We start from the raw sequence: 17,743 nt of genomic DNA, 5'->3' as shown, positions 1-17,743 counted from the left end.
AAGGGCTGACTTAATCACATTTGATCAGGGCTGGATCTAGAAAAAGGTCTAGGAACCCTGCAGGGGGTGTAGGCAGACTTCAAGCATCAAAGTTTTGATCTTAAAAACAAAAATAAAAAATACTCCTTGTACATTACTTGCCTAACCCTGGAGGAAAATAAACTGTTTGGGCACTTTGCTGTTAGACTGCAGAGATCTTCAGAACCTGTTATTTTGTTCGTGTGTGTGCCCTGGACTGTCTTGGTTGTATGTCTCTGCTGCTTGCCCTTGCATGTAGCAGATCAGACTCCCAAATCTAGGCAGAGGGGTACTACAATCCCTCAAGCCCCCCCCAGTGAGCCCACTGAGACTACCTCCACTATGCACCACAATACACCAGCCAGAGCTCTTTGCAGCTCTATGTGTGTTCTGCATTAGGTTCCCCTGAATTAAATCATCCCAAGAATAGAACTTGCTTTTGCCTTTCCTCCCTCCCCATGCCAGCTTTACCCACCAGTGCTCTTCCCTGGGGATGTGTTCGTGTTGTGGTGACTAGCCTTGCCCAGGACATGCTGTATGCAGCCCCTCACTCCATGACTCCCCCGGCTTTCCCCCAGCACGCACACCCCCAGCCTAAGCAGCTAACCAGGATTTGGGATCCCAGCAAGAGGCAGGAGTATGCCTTGTATTTACTTGGACCTAGCCTTAAGCAGGGAAACACAAATTTGGCAGAAGAGAGCTTGCAGAGTAAGGCATCATGAGAATAAAAGGCTAGAGTATGTGACTTGGCAGATTCAGGGCAAAAAACAATAATAATTAACAATGTGAGTAATTAAGCAGTGAAAGACCATGCAAAAGTCTGTGGTTGGTTGTTCAACACCGAATGTTTTACAACAAAACGTCTTTTTCTCAAAGAGATGCTCCAGTACAAATAGGAATGAATTAGGTCAGGGGAGTTCTCTGACCTGAGGTAGGTAGATCACAGATTATCCACATGTTCCCTCTGGCCTTGTGACTAATTCACTTTGGTAAAGCTATTCCTGATGTGAGCGAGATCGGCTTGGACCTGTGCTTGCCCTCAGGAACTTACGAACTAATTATGTTTGTTGTATCAACCCATTAGATACTCATAGGCTTCATACAGACTCGTTAGTTAGACTGAATTATGTCTTTGCTCTTTGAACGTTATCAAAACATTCAGATCTGGCATGTTTCATGGTCTGCCACCATTACTCCTTCTTTGTACATAGATTTCTGTGGTTATTCCTTGCTAACAAGCCACAGACTTTTAATACATATATGCTGGTTTCGGTTATTTAATATATTGAAACTACGGTGGCTGAAGTCATCCTAATATTTTAAATTTAACATCCTTTTGATGAAACCCTTTATCGTTAGATAAAAAAAAAAATGTTTCAGACCTCATAAATTAACATCGTCTTAAAAAACTTGGCAGCCCACATTCCTACAGAAGATGAATAGTAGCTCGCACATGGAGAGCCTGAAGGCTGCTGGTACCTCCACACCTGCAGTACCTGCAAACAACAGAACAGTTCAGTTGGAAGGGACCTTCAAAGGTCATCTAGTCCAACTGCGTGGCCACTTCAGGGCTAACAAAAGTTAAAGCATCTTATTATTAACAAATGCATCTTGAACGCTGACAGGAACGGGACATCAACCGCTTCACTAAGAAGCTTGTTCCAATGTGTGGCCACCCACACAGTAAAGAATTTTTTCCTAAGGAAACTCGGTCTGTGGTCTCCCCCAGTGAGCAGGATGTTCAAGTGGAATGTGATGGAGAGGTACAAAAATAATGTCAAATGCACAAAGCACCTGAATTCAGTGTGAATGAGCTGTTTTGACTGGAGCTGGCTGTGGACTACTCCAAATTTTCCTAGGGCACTAGTAGGTAGTCAGATTCTTGTTATGAAAACCTCAAGTCTCTAACTCCTTTGGAGTCTGGGGCAGCTGGCTCATTTCTTCCTTACTGCTTTAAGAACAAACAAACACCTGGGAACTTGTTTGGGAGATAAACTTGTCTTGGAAGAGTTTCAAGATGCCACCAGTCTTCCAGCTGCAGTGTTCAATCAGTCCCTGTAGAGGAGGTGAATGTCCACTCAGTGTCATCTTCATGTCTTCATCCTGGGCAGCTCTGTCTGCCCAACACACCATATCTGCAGGAATAGCAAGAGCTGTCCCAGAGCCCCTCTATTCATTCACTTTTATCCACCAGTTTGCATTCTTGCTGTGCTGGCTGTGCGTTTAATGTATGAATAACAGCTTTTTTATGACTGTTATTCAGCACCTACGTACTTTTGCTGGAAGGAGGGAGGAGGGAGGAGGAAAGCAGGGTGGGGAGGTTTTTGGTTAATGAAATGGTTATTGTTTGCTGACAAGATCACTGAGTGTCTTATGAAGAGGGAATTTGATCTCCTTCCAAATAACTAAACAGGAATTTGCACTGCAGTATATGTGTGAAGCATGTGTATTCCAGAAAAAAAAAAAAAAAAAAAGCATTTACAGCCCCATTGCCTAGAGACTTTCAACATCTGTGAGGAAACGTTAGTGATCACACTGTCCACATTCTTTATGATGACTTTATTATTTTACCTCAGGGCCAGTGAAGCAGTACATGAGCACACCCTCCTGCTAGAGCCACCTCACATGAACTCAACCCCGTGGCAGCCCCTCTCCGGTGCTTCAGATGTTCCTAAAGCTTCTTCTAGCCTGTGAAAATAAGTTCACCATGAAACGTGCAAGAAACATGTTCCAGCTGACTGGGTTTTTCACTTGCAGACATCAGTGAGGTTACCACCGGTGCAGGAGAGCACGAGAGCACTCCAGGCCTCTTGGCTCTGAGAGGCCTTTGGGGGTTCCTGATGGAGGGCTGAGTTTTGAGTCCTACTCCTGCAAATTTGCAGTCACATAACGTATATGCACAAGTTGTTCCCCTACTGGGTCAGCAGCTCTACCACCACAAGAGACCAGCAAGATTTGGAGGCCTGGGGCCTGCTGCTCCCTGGCCCTGTGGACGCCCATGGCTGCCCACACCATGCCCACACCACGACTCCGGTGCTGCCACTGCTGGCCTGGGCCCATCACACACTGGGGACATGCACATTGGCCACGTAGACAAGAGAATAAATTGGTGCACGGTGTCTCAAGTGCTGTCTGGCTTTCTCGAGCTGAGAAAGAGGCGCTGTGGCTGAAAGCACAAGAAGAGCTAAACGACACAGCCCCAGAAAACAGCACACAGCTCCCGTGTGCTCGGGGGCTTCCAAAACAGCTTCCAAAACCCGCCTCAAAACAGGGATAGAGAACAAGTGAGAAGAAAAGTACTGTTTACATAATCTTTTGGCAGTGAAATGGGTCAGCTGCTCTTGAGGGAGAAGAGGAATGCAGTTTTTAAGAAATAAACAGCATTGCTGTACTTTGTAATAGCTGTGCAGTCCTCCTTTACTCAAGAGTAAAACAGAAGTTTCTGATGGGCTTACACGCCTTGCTTTTTGGCCCCACAGTCTCTCCTCTGACCGCAGCTCTGTAAAAAGGAGCATTGTCTTTAAAATAATCCGTAATTCCTTGTCCATAACACAAAGGGAGGCACCCATCTGTTGTTGTGTTTTGTTGTTTTTTTTCCCGCACTTTCACAAATGTCCTTGTTTATGTTAACTAGCAAATCTAATGATCCACCTCTGAGGAGAGTTACGCAACTGCAAACCTTCCGAGATTTCAGTCCAATAGCAAATCTTGCTTAATATTCCCCTGTTCACTTCTTGGTTCAAATTTTCAGCTCTTTTGGCATTACAGCTGTACTGTGCTTTTACATATAAACCTGATTAAACGGCAAAAGAAACACTGAACACAAAAGCTGTGTTCATTCCACCTTGCAAGACTTACTGAAACGAGCCTGGCTGTATCAAATGTGAGATAAAACTCCCACAGGGAGCATTAGTCTGAGTGATTCATATAAACACTTAAACAAGTCAGTCTTGATTGAGCTTCACAGTCAAATAAGGTGGGTGATGGTGCGCAACCAGCAGAGTCCTCTATTTTGGAGAGCACCGCTGATAAAAACGTAACTGTTGCTTATTCTTACTGCGAAGCAGCAGGATGAGTATTGGGTAACAGCAGATAAATAAGGGTTTGGGTAAAACTGCGAGTGTATTTTGTGTGGAACTGCCTAGTGCACTGAAATGTCCCTCTGAGCACTTGATGTGGGCCATCTGGAAAGGAAAAATCTATTCAACCTCTAGAAATACAGCCAGGTTTATTACCACTTTCTTTTGCAGTTGACTTTTAAGGGAGATAATCTTATCAGAAGGAGGTCTGAAGGAAAGGCGAGTTACAGGTATGTGGATTTAATATATGTTGATAAAGGCATAGACAAAGTTGCTTTTTTTCCCCTCCGGTCTTCACTATCTATTTTTCAGGAGCCATTGCTCACATCCATCCTTCCTGTTAGCTTTTTGCCTCCACGCACATTCTCTGCATTGGGCCTGATTCTGACCACAGCACCAGCACCCAGCTGCAGGGCAGCGTAAATGAGAAGTACCAGAGGTCGTGGGCTGGGTGAACCATGCTATAATACTCTTTTCTCTACCATCTGAAAAAAAAAATGCCACGTGCTGGAGTGAAAACCTGCGCAGCATCTTTTATCAGTGATTTCCACAGGGAATTTCTTCTCTCTGTTTGCTCTGGGCCCTGGCCTGCCTGGCTGTTCAGGCAGCTCCCCTGCCACGGCAGCTCTGCCAGCTCCATAAGCAGCTGGGGTGATGCTCCTAGAGTCGTAGCTGAAACTAAGCAAGCCACTGGGAACATAGATCTGGGTAGCCAAGTTTCTGCAGCACTTCCAGATGTGAAGTGGGGGAGTTGTTTTATCCTGTTTTTCAGGCTCTTTTATTCTTTCTGATATATTTTCTTACAGCATCATACTGCGAACAATTTGTACTGTTCACATGCATTCAGCTGCATCTTCCCAGTGGTGGCCGCTTAGCATTTTTCTAGCTGAGCCTCTCAGGCTGAAGCCCTGTCTGTGTGCTGGGGCAGGCCAGCAGCAAAGATTTTTTTTTTTCATTTTTTCTACTGAAATCTGAGCAAAACTGTCCCACACCCGCTCTGTGCCCACTCTGCAGCTCCCATACTGACAGAGCGCTCCGTGGACCACAGAGGGGCAATGCCTATGCTCGCTGAACCAGGAGGCAAAATTCCTGTCAACTTTGGGGAGCTCAAATAAGAACAATGAGATTTTGGCCAACTGCTTTGGCAAGGAGTACTCCAAGGAGGCGTTTTTGCTAAGTAACTTCCTGTGTGCGTGGGCACTTGGGAGAAAGGGCAGAGGCTGCTGGAGAGCTGCACCAAGTGTTTATTCCTCCAGGGAAGAGGGAGCTTGGACCAAAGCCTAGGTCCCTGCGTCAGCACACTGCACTGGTGCTTCAGCCTCTCACTAACATGCATTTTTTTCCCTATTTTTTCCTGCCTGTAGTTTCAAGCCACCTCCTTAATGAATCCTGGAGAATTAAATGTGATTGTGATGGGGGGGTAAGAAGCCGCCAGTGCAGTTTGTCAATGCTTCTTTTCAGGCAATAAGAAATGGGTCTGCTGATGCCCTGGTGGCTGCTGCTCCTTCTGGTCAGCTTTGGCTCACCTGCACACAGGTTTTCGGTGCGTATCTCTCAGCAAGAGTCTGTACAGCTTCTCTGCGGCATGCCAGTGGGTTATCATTTCCAGTTATGCAGAGGTAGGTGCTCCCCTACAAAAGACTTGGGCCTGCAAGAGCAGAGCAAAGAGCTGCCTGTGGCTAAAGGAAGGTTACTCTTTCGGTCCTAATAACATAGGGTTTTCACAGCATTATGGGCTGGGCAACTCTCCACATGGCTGGACTGACAGTGCCAAGAATTAAAAACAACATCAAAAAAGCCTTTAAAAATATATTTGATTTTATGGCCAGTAAAAAAATACTCCACTCCATTCCCTCAGGGAAAACTGCCTTCTTTTTATTCACTGCAATTCAAAAAGCAGGGAAAGGGGAAAGAGGAGCTAGTCATAGTCTGAGGCAATCTGTTTTCATGTGATGAGCAAATTACTCTTGGGCCAACTCAAGGAGGTACAGAGCTTGGCAAAGAGAGCTAGGTGAGCTTGGGGCTGTCTGCAGCAGGTTCCCATGTGCTTCCAACCTGGAAATCCTCCTCTGTGTAGGAAAACAAACAGGCTGAGGAAAGGAGCAGGCAGCTCAGCAATTGTGTTTTAGCACGCTCAGCAGCCTGCTGTCCTGGGCAATTGCTCGTTTCTCTTATGCCTAAAACTGGTCTTGCTCTGGTATCGCTCAAGCCAGCTTGCTCAGAGCAAAAACAGCAAGTAATTCTTGTGCACACCATTTCTTGGTTGTCTTGGAGGAGATTTTGCTCTGTTTTGTTGATGTTACTTACGGAGTAATATCCGCCACAGACTAGGTTGTTGCTGAAAATGTTTATCCCAGCCAGCCTGAGCCAGATTCTGGTCTTGGTTACAGTAATGCAGCTCTGAAGTTACTCCACTGATCCCAGTAGGCTCACTGCTTTTCAGCTCTTTTATCTTCCAGTTTTACAAGATGTTTCTGTAACCTCACTGGTTTGGCCTGGCTGCAGTGCAAGAACCAGGTTTTTCCCCTCTGATTTCCCTGGGCAGTTTCATAGTCTGCAAAACTCCCTTTGATTTCATTAAATGGTAATCAAGCTGAATGACTTTTGTCCCAAGTAATTTTCTGCGTATCTGACGATATTCTGCAACGCTCAGATCAGTGGCAAGACCATTGAAAAAACAAAACAAAACAAAACAAAAAACTTTTCCACTGGGTTCAACTCAACAGCCCATGCTGCAAGATTCATGTACCTTAGGGAGGGGCTACGACTGAATCGTCTTGATCCTCAGTAGAGGAGACATCATTCTCTCACTGCCCCTCTGTTCTTACCAGTGATTGAAGTGTGCTTTTTGTTCTTTCTTTTTTTTCTTCTCCATAGGATAAAGATATTTGCCTCCTAGACAACAATAAATTAAGACAAAGGTTAAAACAGCTTCAAGATTTGCTTTACCTATATGAACTGCAGCTGAAGGACATTCTGGAGAACACTTACCATAAAACGAAAAGCGGTCTGTTCTCAAGCAACAGGAGCATGCAGCATGAGACACTTTTACCCACAACCAGTGGAAATTTGATAGTCTATGACCAAGGTACATTTTGCAGTAGCATATGTGGAAACTTCAGCTTGCAGAAATGTTCAGTTTGTCTTTCAGTGCCACATGTGTCATATTTTATTTCTGCTGAAAAATTATTTAACTTCTTTTTTTTTTTAATTTTTAAAGCAGATAGTCTTAAAATGCAGTCAGATACACGGGAAGGCGAAGGGCAGACTGGTGGCCTTGATACCAGCAGACTTCCCCTGGGGCTGCAGTCAGCTGGCCCAGATTTAGGCAGCTACCACCCAGGTACAACACAGACATGTGCAGCTGGGCTTGCATCCCAAGACTCCGGTGCAGAGAGGAAAAGGCACCTCTCAGCTCTTTTCCGTCAGACCTGCCTTAGACGTCTGCTGTAGGAAAAGATGGGTCTTGCTCTTGAAAAGCCCATTTTCCCCCAGTGACTTTGGGAGCCCAAAGCGCACGGCCCAGCTGCAGGCACTGAAACCTGTTGGGAGGAATCCAGCTTCCCTGTTCTTCAGCTCTTCCATCACTTCTGCCGTGCAGCAGCACACGTGCATGCTCTGTTCCTTGCTGTCACTTCGATAATAATGTACGATTGGAGTCGTGGGCTGTGGCCAAGATTTTGTCCTTGATGAGCATTACGTTGAAAGTATGAAGCCTTGCTAGAGCCAGTCACGGAACTTAGCCTCTGGTTTTAGAAAGTTCAGGCCCCCCAATCCAGTCCAAAGTACAGCTGAGGTAATCTTCCACATGGAAATTAGCTTCACTGCAAATGATATTAAGGTCTGCACCATTCCCTGAGTCTGAGACGTTCAGAGCAGTTGGGCCTAGCTAACCCCCTTGCCATCCCTTGCTCTCTGCCTGGCGCTTGCTGACAGAGCCAGCCCTGGTCCCACAGTGCTCACGTCTGAGCTGCATCTGTCCCGTCCCACTGATCATTTGGGAACGACCCTCTCAGGGGGCTGTAAAGGCTCTGAAGCCTTGCTGCTCAACGCCAGGCCCAGCTGCAATGCAAACACAGCAGTTTACTAATTTATTTCTGACCCATTTGCTCTGGCCCTGCTGGGCTTACTGAGCTTCACACAGACTGGCCAAGTGTCCGTGTACGGCCTCTGAACCATGTCTGCTCTTGTCTGCACGTAGCCCTTTGCTTTCCCCCATCTAACGAGCTGATACCGTTCTGCCCAGACTGCTCTGCGGTGTATAATAGGAAGAAGACCAAAAACGGCTACTACCGGATCAGGCCCAGAGCAGATCGAGAGCCTTTCCTGGTGTACTGTGACATGTCTGATGGTGGTGGGTGGACCGTAATTCAGCGGCGGAGTAACGGCAAAGAGAATTTCAACAGGTGAGTGCCTCGTGGTTGCATCAACAGGTCCCTCAGTGAGGCCTCCAGCTCCCACACTCGGCCCTGCTGGTGGCAAAACCCGAAGTTCAAGAAGCAGGATATGCAAGACAAGACTTTAATTATGGTAACTCTTTGCATTAGGGCAAAGTGTGGGTACGTATTGGTAGCAGGAGGCCATTTTCAGGATGGATTTATAATGCCTTTTGCATGGCTTGCCTGCATTTGAGTAGATGTGTATGTGTGTGCATATTTGTTTGTACAGAACATAATAGTTCAGTTGGAAGGGACCTAACAAGATCATTGAGTCCAACTTCCTGACTGCCTTGGGGCTAACCAAAATTAAACTGTGTTATAAAGGACATTATCCAAATGCCTCTTGGACGTTGACACACATGGGGCATCAACCACCTCGCTAGGAAGCCTGTTGCAGTGTCTGACCAACCTCATGGTAAAGAATTTTTTCCTGATATCTAGGCTATTTTGTCATGATAGGAGACAACTGTCTGCCAAAGCCTCTAAATTGGCAGATAACTGCGTCAGCAAATAGACTGAGGCCCACTTAATGTTTTATCTGTTCTCATATCAGGAATCATGTTCAGCATGAAGTAAAATTTATTTTCATATTCAGATCATTCACAAAGATGCAAAACTACAGGTCCAAATCAACCTTTCTTTATGCAAAAGCCCAGAGAAATTATTTCCTCCTGGAAATCTCTAGGAGGCGAGATGCTCTACTGGCACTATGAAGAAGAAATGTCCCCCTGCAGATTAATTCACTGTTGCAGCACACACACTTGTAGGGTGTGTCCACCATCTCTTAAATAGAGTGCAATTCATTGCAAAGCTACCTCAACTGTCTGGCTCTAAGATAGCTTGCCCAGAGAGTGGTAGCTCTCTAGCCGTGGTAGTTCAGCTCTCAGCAAAGGTGAATTTATGCCAATGAAAATCATCCTGAAGAGTAGCATTGGCTGGTAAGTAGGTCAGGCAGAATTAAAATCCCTACTAACAACCCGAGAGAGGGAATAAACACAGGGTTACTAAAACTGGAAATATCAATACGCAGGACATATAGGTTTATATCAAAGATAGCCCATAAATATCAGAGGAGATTTTAACATAATGAAATGATGAGGAGAAAGGAACAACATGAGATTTCTCTTAGAACTATGAAGCCAGAAATTGTGATGAAAAGTAAGTATGCATCTTTAAAGGACAAGTTGGCACATGCAGACAGTGATACTGCAAAGAAGCAGAGGTGAGAGTGGTCAATGAATTAAAAATAGATTTAAGTGGAACAGGAACACAAAGCAGACCCAGATATTTTCCTTTCAGCTTCATCTGGAAGCTTTTGTTTGCAGGTTCTGTTCATTTTCTGATTCTTCACTACTTCACTTCATGCATCTAAGACTGTAGTATATTTTAGACTGCAACATTAATTTCCAGTCAGGAGTGAAGATGAATTATGACCTTCTGAAGAACGATATCAGATGCTTTGCTGAAGACAAATATGACAGCTACCACTTTCCTCTTCCATCTAACTTACAACTTCATTCTGCAGGCACTGTATCTGGCAGTGTGAAGGATTGATTCCAATATATGTGTGTGCACAGGGTTAGCAGGCGAGGGAGTAAGATGTGTCATACATATTTCTGAGGCAGAGTGACAAATCTCAGCTCAGCTCGTGCTGAATGAGATACTTTTCTAAAAGGACCTAAAGATGCAGCTGAAGATTTACTTGTTACCACAGTTAAGTGTCACAAACTGACATTTAATCCTGTCAATCCAGGAGGTTCCAGGAATGTATTGATGACAATTCCCTTCTCCATTTGACAGAGGAGCCAACGAGGAGAGGTGCTGTGCTGGACTTCATTCTCACCAACGAGGAGGGGCTGGTGGGGAATGTGAAACTCAAGGGCAGCGTTGGTTGCAGTGGTCATGAAACTGTGCAATTTTGCATTCAGAGAGCAGCACGGAGGGAGCACAGCAAGCTTGCTGCTCTGGACTTTGAGAGAGCAGACATTGCCCTCTTCAGGGATCTGCTTTGTAATGTACCCTGGGACAAAGCCCTGGTGGGAAGAGATGCCCACAAAAGCTGGTTAATATTCAAGGATCACATCCTTCAAATTCAGGAGCGATGTATCCCAACAAAGAGGAAGTCAGGCAAGAACACCAGGAGACCTGCATGGAACAGGGAGCTCCTGACCAAACTTAAACAGAAAAAGGAGGCCTACAGAGAATGGAAGCAAGGACAGATAACCTGGGAGGGGTACACAAATATTGTCCAAACAGCCAGGGGTCAGGGTAGGAAAGCCAAAGCCCATTTAGAATTAATTCGATCAGGGACATCAAGGGTAATAAGAAAGGGTTCTATAGGTGAATTGGTGATAAAAGGAAGACTAGGAAAATTGTGGGCCCTCTCTGGAAGGAAACGGAAGACCTGGTCACCCGGGATATGGAGAAGGTTGAGGTACTTAATGACTATTTTGCCTCAGTCTTCCCTGACAAGCTCCAGCCACGTGGCCCGGGCCCGAGAAGGCAAATACAGGGACTGGAAGAATGATGAACCTCCCAGTGTAGGAGGAGATCAGATTCAAGACCATCTGAGGAACCTGAAGGTGCACAAGTCCATGAGACCTGATAAGATACCTCTGTAGGTCCTGAAGGAAGTGGCTGATGTAGTTAGTAAGCCACTAACTATCCTATTTGAAAAGTCATGTCAGTCTGGGGAAGGTCCCACTGACTGGATGAGGGGAATCATAACCCCCATTTTAGAAAACGGAAAAAAGGAGGACCCGGGGAACTACAGGCCAGTCAGTCTCACCTCTGTGCCTGGCAAGATCATGGAGCAGATCCTCCTGGAAACTCTGCTAAAGCATATGGAAAATAAGGAGGTGATTGATGACAGCCAACATGGCTTCAATAAGGGTAGATTGTGCCTGACAGATCTGGTGGCCTTTTGTGATGGGGTTACAGCATTGGTGGTTAGGGGAAGAGCAACTGAGATGACTCCAGCCATCTACTTGGACATGTGCGAAGCATTTGACACTACCCCCCATGATATCCTTGTCTCTAAATGGGAGAGACATGGATTTGATGAATGGACCACTCAGTGGGTAAGGAATTGGCTGGATGGTTGCACTCAAAGGGTTACAGTCTATGGTTCAACATCCAGGTGGAGAACAGTATCAAGTGGTATTCCTCAGGGGTCAGTACTGGGAAAGGCACTGGTTAACATCTTTGTTGGTGACATGGACAGTGGGATCGAGTGCACCCTCAGCACGTTTACCAATGACACCAAGCGGAGTGGTGCAGTCGACACGTTGGAGGGAAGGGATGGCATCCAGAGGGACCTTGACAGGCCTGAGAGGTGGGCCTGTGCAAACCTCTTGAGGTTCAATAAGGCCAAGTGCAAGGTCCTGCACCTGGGCTGGGGCAATCCCAAGCACAAACACAGGCTGGGCAGAGAATGGATTGAGAGCAGCCCTGAGGAGAAGGACCTGGGGGTGTTGGCTGATAAGAAGCTCAACATGAGCCAGCAATGTGTGCCTGCAGCCCAGAAACCAACCATATCCTGGGCTGCATCAAAAGCAGCGTGGCCAGCAGGGCGAGGGAGGGGATTCTCCCCCTCTGCTCTGCTTTTGTGAGGCCCTACCTGGAGTGCTGCCTTCAGCTCTGGGTCTCCCAGCAAAAGAAGGACATGGATGTATTAGAATGAGTCCAGAAAAGGGCCACAAAGAAGATCAGAGGGCTGGAGCACCTCTCCTGTGAAGACAGGCTGAGGGATTTGGGGTTCAGCCTGCAGAAGAGAAGGCTCTGGGGAGACCTTACAGCAGCATTCCAGTACCTAAAGGGGGCCTACAGGAAGGCTGGGGAGGGACTCTGTCAGGGGGTGTAGTGATAGGACAAGGGGGAATGGCTTCAAAGTAACAGAGGGTAGGTTTATGTTAGATATAAGGAAGAAATTCTTTACTCTGAGGGCAGTGAGGCACTGGCACAGGCTGCCCAGAGAAGCTGTGGATGCCCCATCCCTGGAGGTGTTCAAGACCAGGCTGGATGGGGCTTTGGGCAGCCCGGTCTGGTGGGAGGTGTCCCTGCCCATGACAAGGGCGTTGGAATTAAATGATCTTTAAGGTTCTTTCCAACCCAAACCATTCTGTGATTCTATGACACTTGCTGTTACCCCTGCATGCTGAAATTGATATTTGTATCTGCTTCAGGAAGTGGGATGATTACAAACTGGGATTTGGAAAATTCCAAGGCAAGACTGATGAGTACTGGCTGGGCAACGATCACATCTATGACCTGCTCAGTAGAGGTGCAAGTACTTTCCTTCCAGAGTTTTCCTTCCAATTTGCATGTGATAGTTGATCTAAAAAGGCACTACTCTGTGTTTAGGAGAAAGCTCATTAAAGATTGACCTGATGGACTGGCATGGGGAAAGACGTTATGCAGTCTATGAAAATTTCCAGCTCAACAATGAGCAGGTAAGAAATGGAGAGAGTGGTGATTTGCTTGTTTTATCTCTGAGGGTGGGGCACCTGCATCTGCACAGCGTCGGGCAGCTCTCTGCCACAGGGTGTGGGGAGATCCCATGTGCACTTACCTCTGGCCTCACAGTTAAAACAGCCTTCCATGAGGGAGGAGATGCAGGTTAGAACCTCTGCAAGGAAACTGGGCGCTGCTCTGCTGCTTCCCAGGAGAGTGTCCCAGGCTATCACATAAAAAAACAACACTAAAACAAAACCCATCTACTTTGCTTAAAAAGAAAACCTAATCAAAAAAACTAAAACTCTAATCAAAGCTTTGAAAGAGCAGTTGCAAGTTCCTGTCCTGAAGAGAGGTAACTGCAGCCCTAAGTGGTACACACAGAGAAAGTCCAGAGAAAGCCAGGCACATTCCTGTATTTCCATGCTTGCTTTCTAGCTTTGGACAGACGGCATCCTGCTCAGTGCAGGGGCAGTTCTTTGTAGGATTGCATCTCTGAACCCTATTTGTAAGTAGCCCAAATTCCCTGCATGGATCAGTTCTAGTTCCAACTTCTTCACCACCCCAATGTGTTCAGTCTGCAATTAGAGCTTTCTTATGAAAAGGTTTGAAAATAGCCTTACTACTTTTTTTATAAAAGTGGAATATAATAACAGGAAAAGGCCTCACCACAGAAGTAATCATCCCTCTCTTATCAAATGTCTCTCAGATCTGCTAGTTGTGCACACTGGAACTAAGTATTCCCACCAGAACAGGACCATTTAGCTAAAAATCAGATGGCTTCCAGGCCTTGGAGGAGCAAAATTCCTACAGGAGTTGTCCTAGTTGAACCACGAGCAGTTTGTGAGAGCATCTACTTGGCACATTTTCCTGCAACAGGTGTTGTCAACGAGCCAGGGAAAGCCTTCCAGATTGTTGTGTAGAGTATCAAATGAGTATTAAAAGACAATAAAACCTGAAACCCTCTTAAGCAGCAGTAGTAATTGGTAACTGCTTTTGGAAGTTTAAATCCAGTGGTGATCTACACGAGTACCATTAAAGCATGGAGCTAAAAGTCAGCTGTGACTTCAACAGTCATGTCTTTGACAGGGGATACAATGGACAGAGGAAATCTCAAAAATGAGAGCTGATACCAAAGGCGTGTTTCACATACTGTTGCAGGACAACTACAGGTTATGGTTTGGCACCTACTCCGGTAACGCCGGCGACGCTCTGTCTGGTGGGAGCAATTTTGAAGACCAGTGGTCAGCCTCTCACAAAGGGATGCAGTTCACCACATCTGACAAGGATCACGATCGATTCCTGGCAGGCAACTGCGCGTTGGAGAACAAGGGTGGTTGGTGGTTTAACAGGTATGGAGAATGGTTGAGCCCTTGGGAAGAGGCATAGGGTGTGGGTGACTGTACAGCCGAGACACCTTACACGCCTTACAGCAGTCGGAGGTTGCTGCGAGCACATCACCTCACATGGCTAAGTCTGCCATGTTCAGGCCATCAGGAAAGCCATCTGCTGCTTTCATTATGAAGCCAAGCAGGTAAGTTGCATTCATTTTAAGAAAATGGGCCAGAATAAAAGTGAAGGAGAAGTGTCCCAGAGGGAAAAAAGCCTGATTGAAAGTTCCTTGGAGGTGCTTTGGATTATATTCCAAGAAAGAAAAGTCATAGCCACTGGAAGATGAAGTGTGCACAAATGAATTTCTTTGTTATGGAACTTGTCTAGGGGATGAGCTACCCCTTACTGTTCCTGATTGTACATTTTCTGGTTGGGCGTGACCCATACATCAACTAATAGGGTTGTGGGTTCACTAGACCTGGGAGTGTAAACACCCCGTTATCAGGCGTTTTTCCTCTGCTTTAGGGCAGGATGAGCCTCTTCTTTGTTTAGGCTAGGTCCTGATCACAAACAAAGTGAGAATCAGTGGACCTACAAAAATGTACATCAATGGTGAAATTCAACTTCACTAAAAAACATCTGCATTTTTAGGTGTTGATGTTTAGCTGCTTATACTTGAGCTGAAGGCTACCAACTGACATCACACACCTCTGTTTAGGTATCTGAATCACATCCCTGGTTGGTACACTCAAAGTAGCCAACAGGTTGAATTGCCTGACCAGAATAGGTGTCTACGTTAGGATGACCCCCATACTCCTCTGGGCTCCAAGGATTGTATTAAACAGTTCTCCATAGCCTATAGTAGGACCATAACCAGTTCAGTACGGATATATCTAGGTGTCTGGACGTGTCCATGAATCCCACCCCTAGTATTTCCAAATGTATGGTGTGTGAAAATTGTACCTTGCTGTGATGACGCAACGTCTTTCCATGCTAAACAGTCTCCTTTTTACCTCCTCTGTGTTGTTACAAGGTGCCACGCCGTAAACCTCAACGGGCGATACTACAAAACAGGGAGGTACAACGGATCCCACGACAACGGCATCATCTGGTCTACGTGGCACGGGACGTGGTACTCGCTCAAATACGTGGCCATGAAAATCCGGGCTCCGTTCTTTGTTGACAGCGAGAGTGGAGACGGTGAGAACAGTCAGGGCGGCTGAAATCTGCTGCTTTGGGAAGTAAAGAATTGTGTACATTAATAGCCAGCCCTCTGCTGCTGCCAATTGCCAAAACTGCACTGTGGTAACTGTAGTTGCGTCTGTTTCTACTAGCCGAGGCAAAAGTTGCAAGTTGTTTGAGCACAGCCAGCCAACAGTCTAATGGAAAATATATGGATCTCAGTCCTGAAATAACCGTGGCTTTCTTTTTTAGCAGTTTTTGGGACTTCGTTGTAGAGTGCTTATGAAAAGCTTGGACCCTGAATGCTCAAGAGTGTTCTTTTAGCTATCTGTACCCTTCCAGGGCTAAATCTTTCTCATCTTGATTGTAACAGCCAGTGCCTGAGTTACAAGAATGGAAACCACAAAGTGATAAGGAGTCAGACTTCACCTGTTGTGCCTTCACTAGTGTTCTGACTTGGGTTGGGAACACGTTTTTAGGTAACTCTCACTGTGGTCACCAACTGCCAGTTGCAGAACTCTTCTAGAGTGTGTGAAACCACACCAGAAGATGGATACGCCCCAACAGCTAACAACCATCCAGACTACTTTGAAGTCAGGCTTCTTCCAAGGCTGCTTTGGAGCAAGTCCCCACAACGTGGACAATGTTCACACTGCATTTCATTGCCAACAGCTTCCCTCTGCAGATCCATTTATATAGCACACTGTAACATGCTAATGCAATCAAACGCAGTGCTGCCAACCAAATTTAAGTCCCAGATTTAAATTAGGCAGATTTTACTAAATTTAAGATGAGCACAGATATTCTTAGGAGTTCGAAAAATGCAGTCGTGATTCATTTGTACGTTCTCGTGTCATTTACCAGACTACTTTGATTTAGTAAAGAAACAAAGTGGAAAGTGATTGAAACACAAGGCACGCTTCTTTCGCTGCCTCTTCTGAGTGAAACTAAAGAGCAACATAAATAACTGAAAGAAATAGAATACTGAAAATTTATTTTCCACAATAACTGCAGTTAAAAATGAACAGTAATATCAGCTTGATGCAAATAATGTAACTACCATGTTGTAGGATAAGTCTATTTTTTTCTGAATTACAGTAAGTTTTAAACTGGTAGTTCATTTCCATTTATTTGCTTTTAGAATAATATATAATTTGTATTATATAGCCGTAATTGTGAAATAAAAGCATCTGAGTAGGACTTAATGCTTTGTATCTGTTTTTAAACAGTAGGAAGTTGATCAGAAGTTAGGATGAAAATCTTGAGAAGACTCGTAATGCAAGAATTTCATTGTTTTGTTGTTGTCTCTGGTGTTTTTGCACCTGCTGTCCTGGGTAGTTTAGAGGGTCTGCAAGGTAAATTTGGTTTCCATGGCTCAAGCTGTCCTGAAGACAACGCAGATGTGAATAGTCAGTGTAAAACTTGATTTGGTCCCTCTGCTTTTTCAAGCAGTTAAACCCCGTTCTCACTTATTCCCAATGACTGCAAATGAACACCAGCGCACAATGGGTCCGTGCTCCAGCGAGATGTGCTCCTAAAGCCCATGTCCTGGCGAGACCGCACCGGTGAAGGGCTAGGGAAGCAGGGTAAAGATTACAGCCAGGTGAAAGTCACCTCTGCGTGCTGGAAATCAGCTACAAACGGCCAGCATTAGGGGTTCAATAGCTCCCTGAGCAGCCAAGGACCCAGCTGATAGCGGAGTATCGAGCAGCAGGCCACCCAGTCCAGCTCCCCCACAGCCACGAGTGATGTAAAGCCTCTTCAGTCCAGAGCCATTACAGTTGGACTGCCTTCAGTCAGCACCAAGATTTGGGTTTTTTTTCCTCTCTCAGACAGTAAATGGGGCTGTTGAGAAGAGGCTGCAGAAAGAAGAGAGCAGGGCATCCCCTCCTCTGCCCTACCTCCAGTGCTGGAGATGAAGGAGTCAAAGGGTTTTGGGCAGGACCCTACAGCTCCTACAACAAACCCTAAGTGTTCCAGAACCTTTTTAATCTCAATAAATAGTGTAAAATCACACTAGCCAAGTACTAATTTGATCTGAAGGCTACCATCATGCTCAGGTAACTCCCACTGAAAGTTGTATTATGTTTTCCTGAATGTTGTTGTGCTCTACGTTTGATCACCCGTTTCTCCGGGATCTCCTGCGCCGAGGCTCACCAAGGCTGTAAATATATCTCGTAGTGCTGTAGCTCTGAAGCTGACGGATCACTGCTTCAGGGCAAACACGCTTCACACAGCCAC

General features: G+C 45.8%; 1 protein-coding gene across 3 annotated transcripts; it reads left to right on the top strand.

Moving 5' to 3' along the window:
- The first annotated feature begins 3,844 nt into the window (after positions 1-3,844).
- On the top strand, positions 3,845-17,518 carry LOC106035094 (fibrinogen-like protein 1). Of its 3 annotated transcripts, XM_013179697.3 has the most exons (9): positions 3,845-3,994; positions 4,269-4,327; positions 5,559-5,640; positions 6,975-7,185; positions 8,344-8,503; positions 12,721-12,818; positions 12,899-12,987; positions 14,150-14,340; positions 15,354-17,518. In XM_013179697.3, the coding sequence occupies exons 3-9, from the start codon at positions 5,569-5,571 to the stop codon at positions 15,541-15,543; spliced, it is 1,011 nt and encodes a 336-aa protein (XP_013035151.2). In that variant the 5' UTR covers positions 3,845-3,994; positions 4,269-4,327; positions 5,559-5,568; the 3' UTR covers positions 15,544-17,518. The 3 variants fall into 3 exon arrangements, with proteins under 3 accessions (XP_013035151.2, XP_013035150.2, XP_047924341.2); XM_013179696.3 differs by lacking the exon at positions 3,845-3,994 and having other exon boundaries at positions 4,076-4,327; XM_048068384.2 differs by lacking the exons at positions 3,845-3,994; positions 4,269-4,327 and having other exon boundaries at positions 5,586-5,716.
- The last annotated feature ends 225 nt before the right edge of the window (positions 17,519-17,743 follow it).

The sequence above is a fragment of the Anser cygnoides genome, chromosome 1, assembly GCF_040182565.1.
Source record: "Anser cygnoides isolate HZ-2024a breed goose chromosome 1, Taihu_goose_T2T_genome, whole genome shotgun sequence".
Lineage (NCBI taxonomy): Eukaryota > Metazoa > Chordata > Aves > Anseriformes > Anatidae > Anser > Anser cygnoides.
This window is presented reverse-complemented; position numbering and strand designations above follow the sequence as displayed.

Bases quoted from the DNA above. Each gene is read 5' to 3' on its own strand.
- LOC106035094 (XM_013179697.3), top strand. From the start codon at position 5,569: ATGGGTCTGCTGATGCCCTGGTGGCTGCTGCTCCTTCTGGTCAGCTTT. The intron at 7,186-8,343 runs GTACATTTTGCA...CGTTCTGCCCAG, and splicing joins TTTGATAGTCTATGACCAAG to ACTGCTCTGCGGTGTATAAT. The intron at 12,988-14,149 runs GTAAGAAATGGA...ATACTGTTGCAG, and splicing joins TCCAGCTCAACAATGAGCAG to GACAACTACAGGTTATGGTT.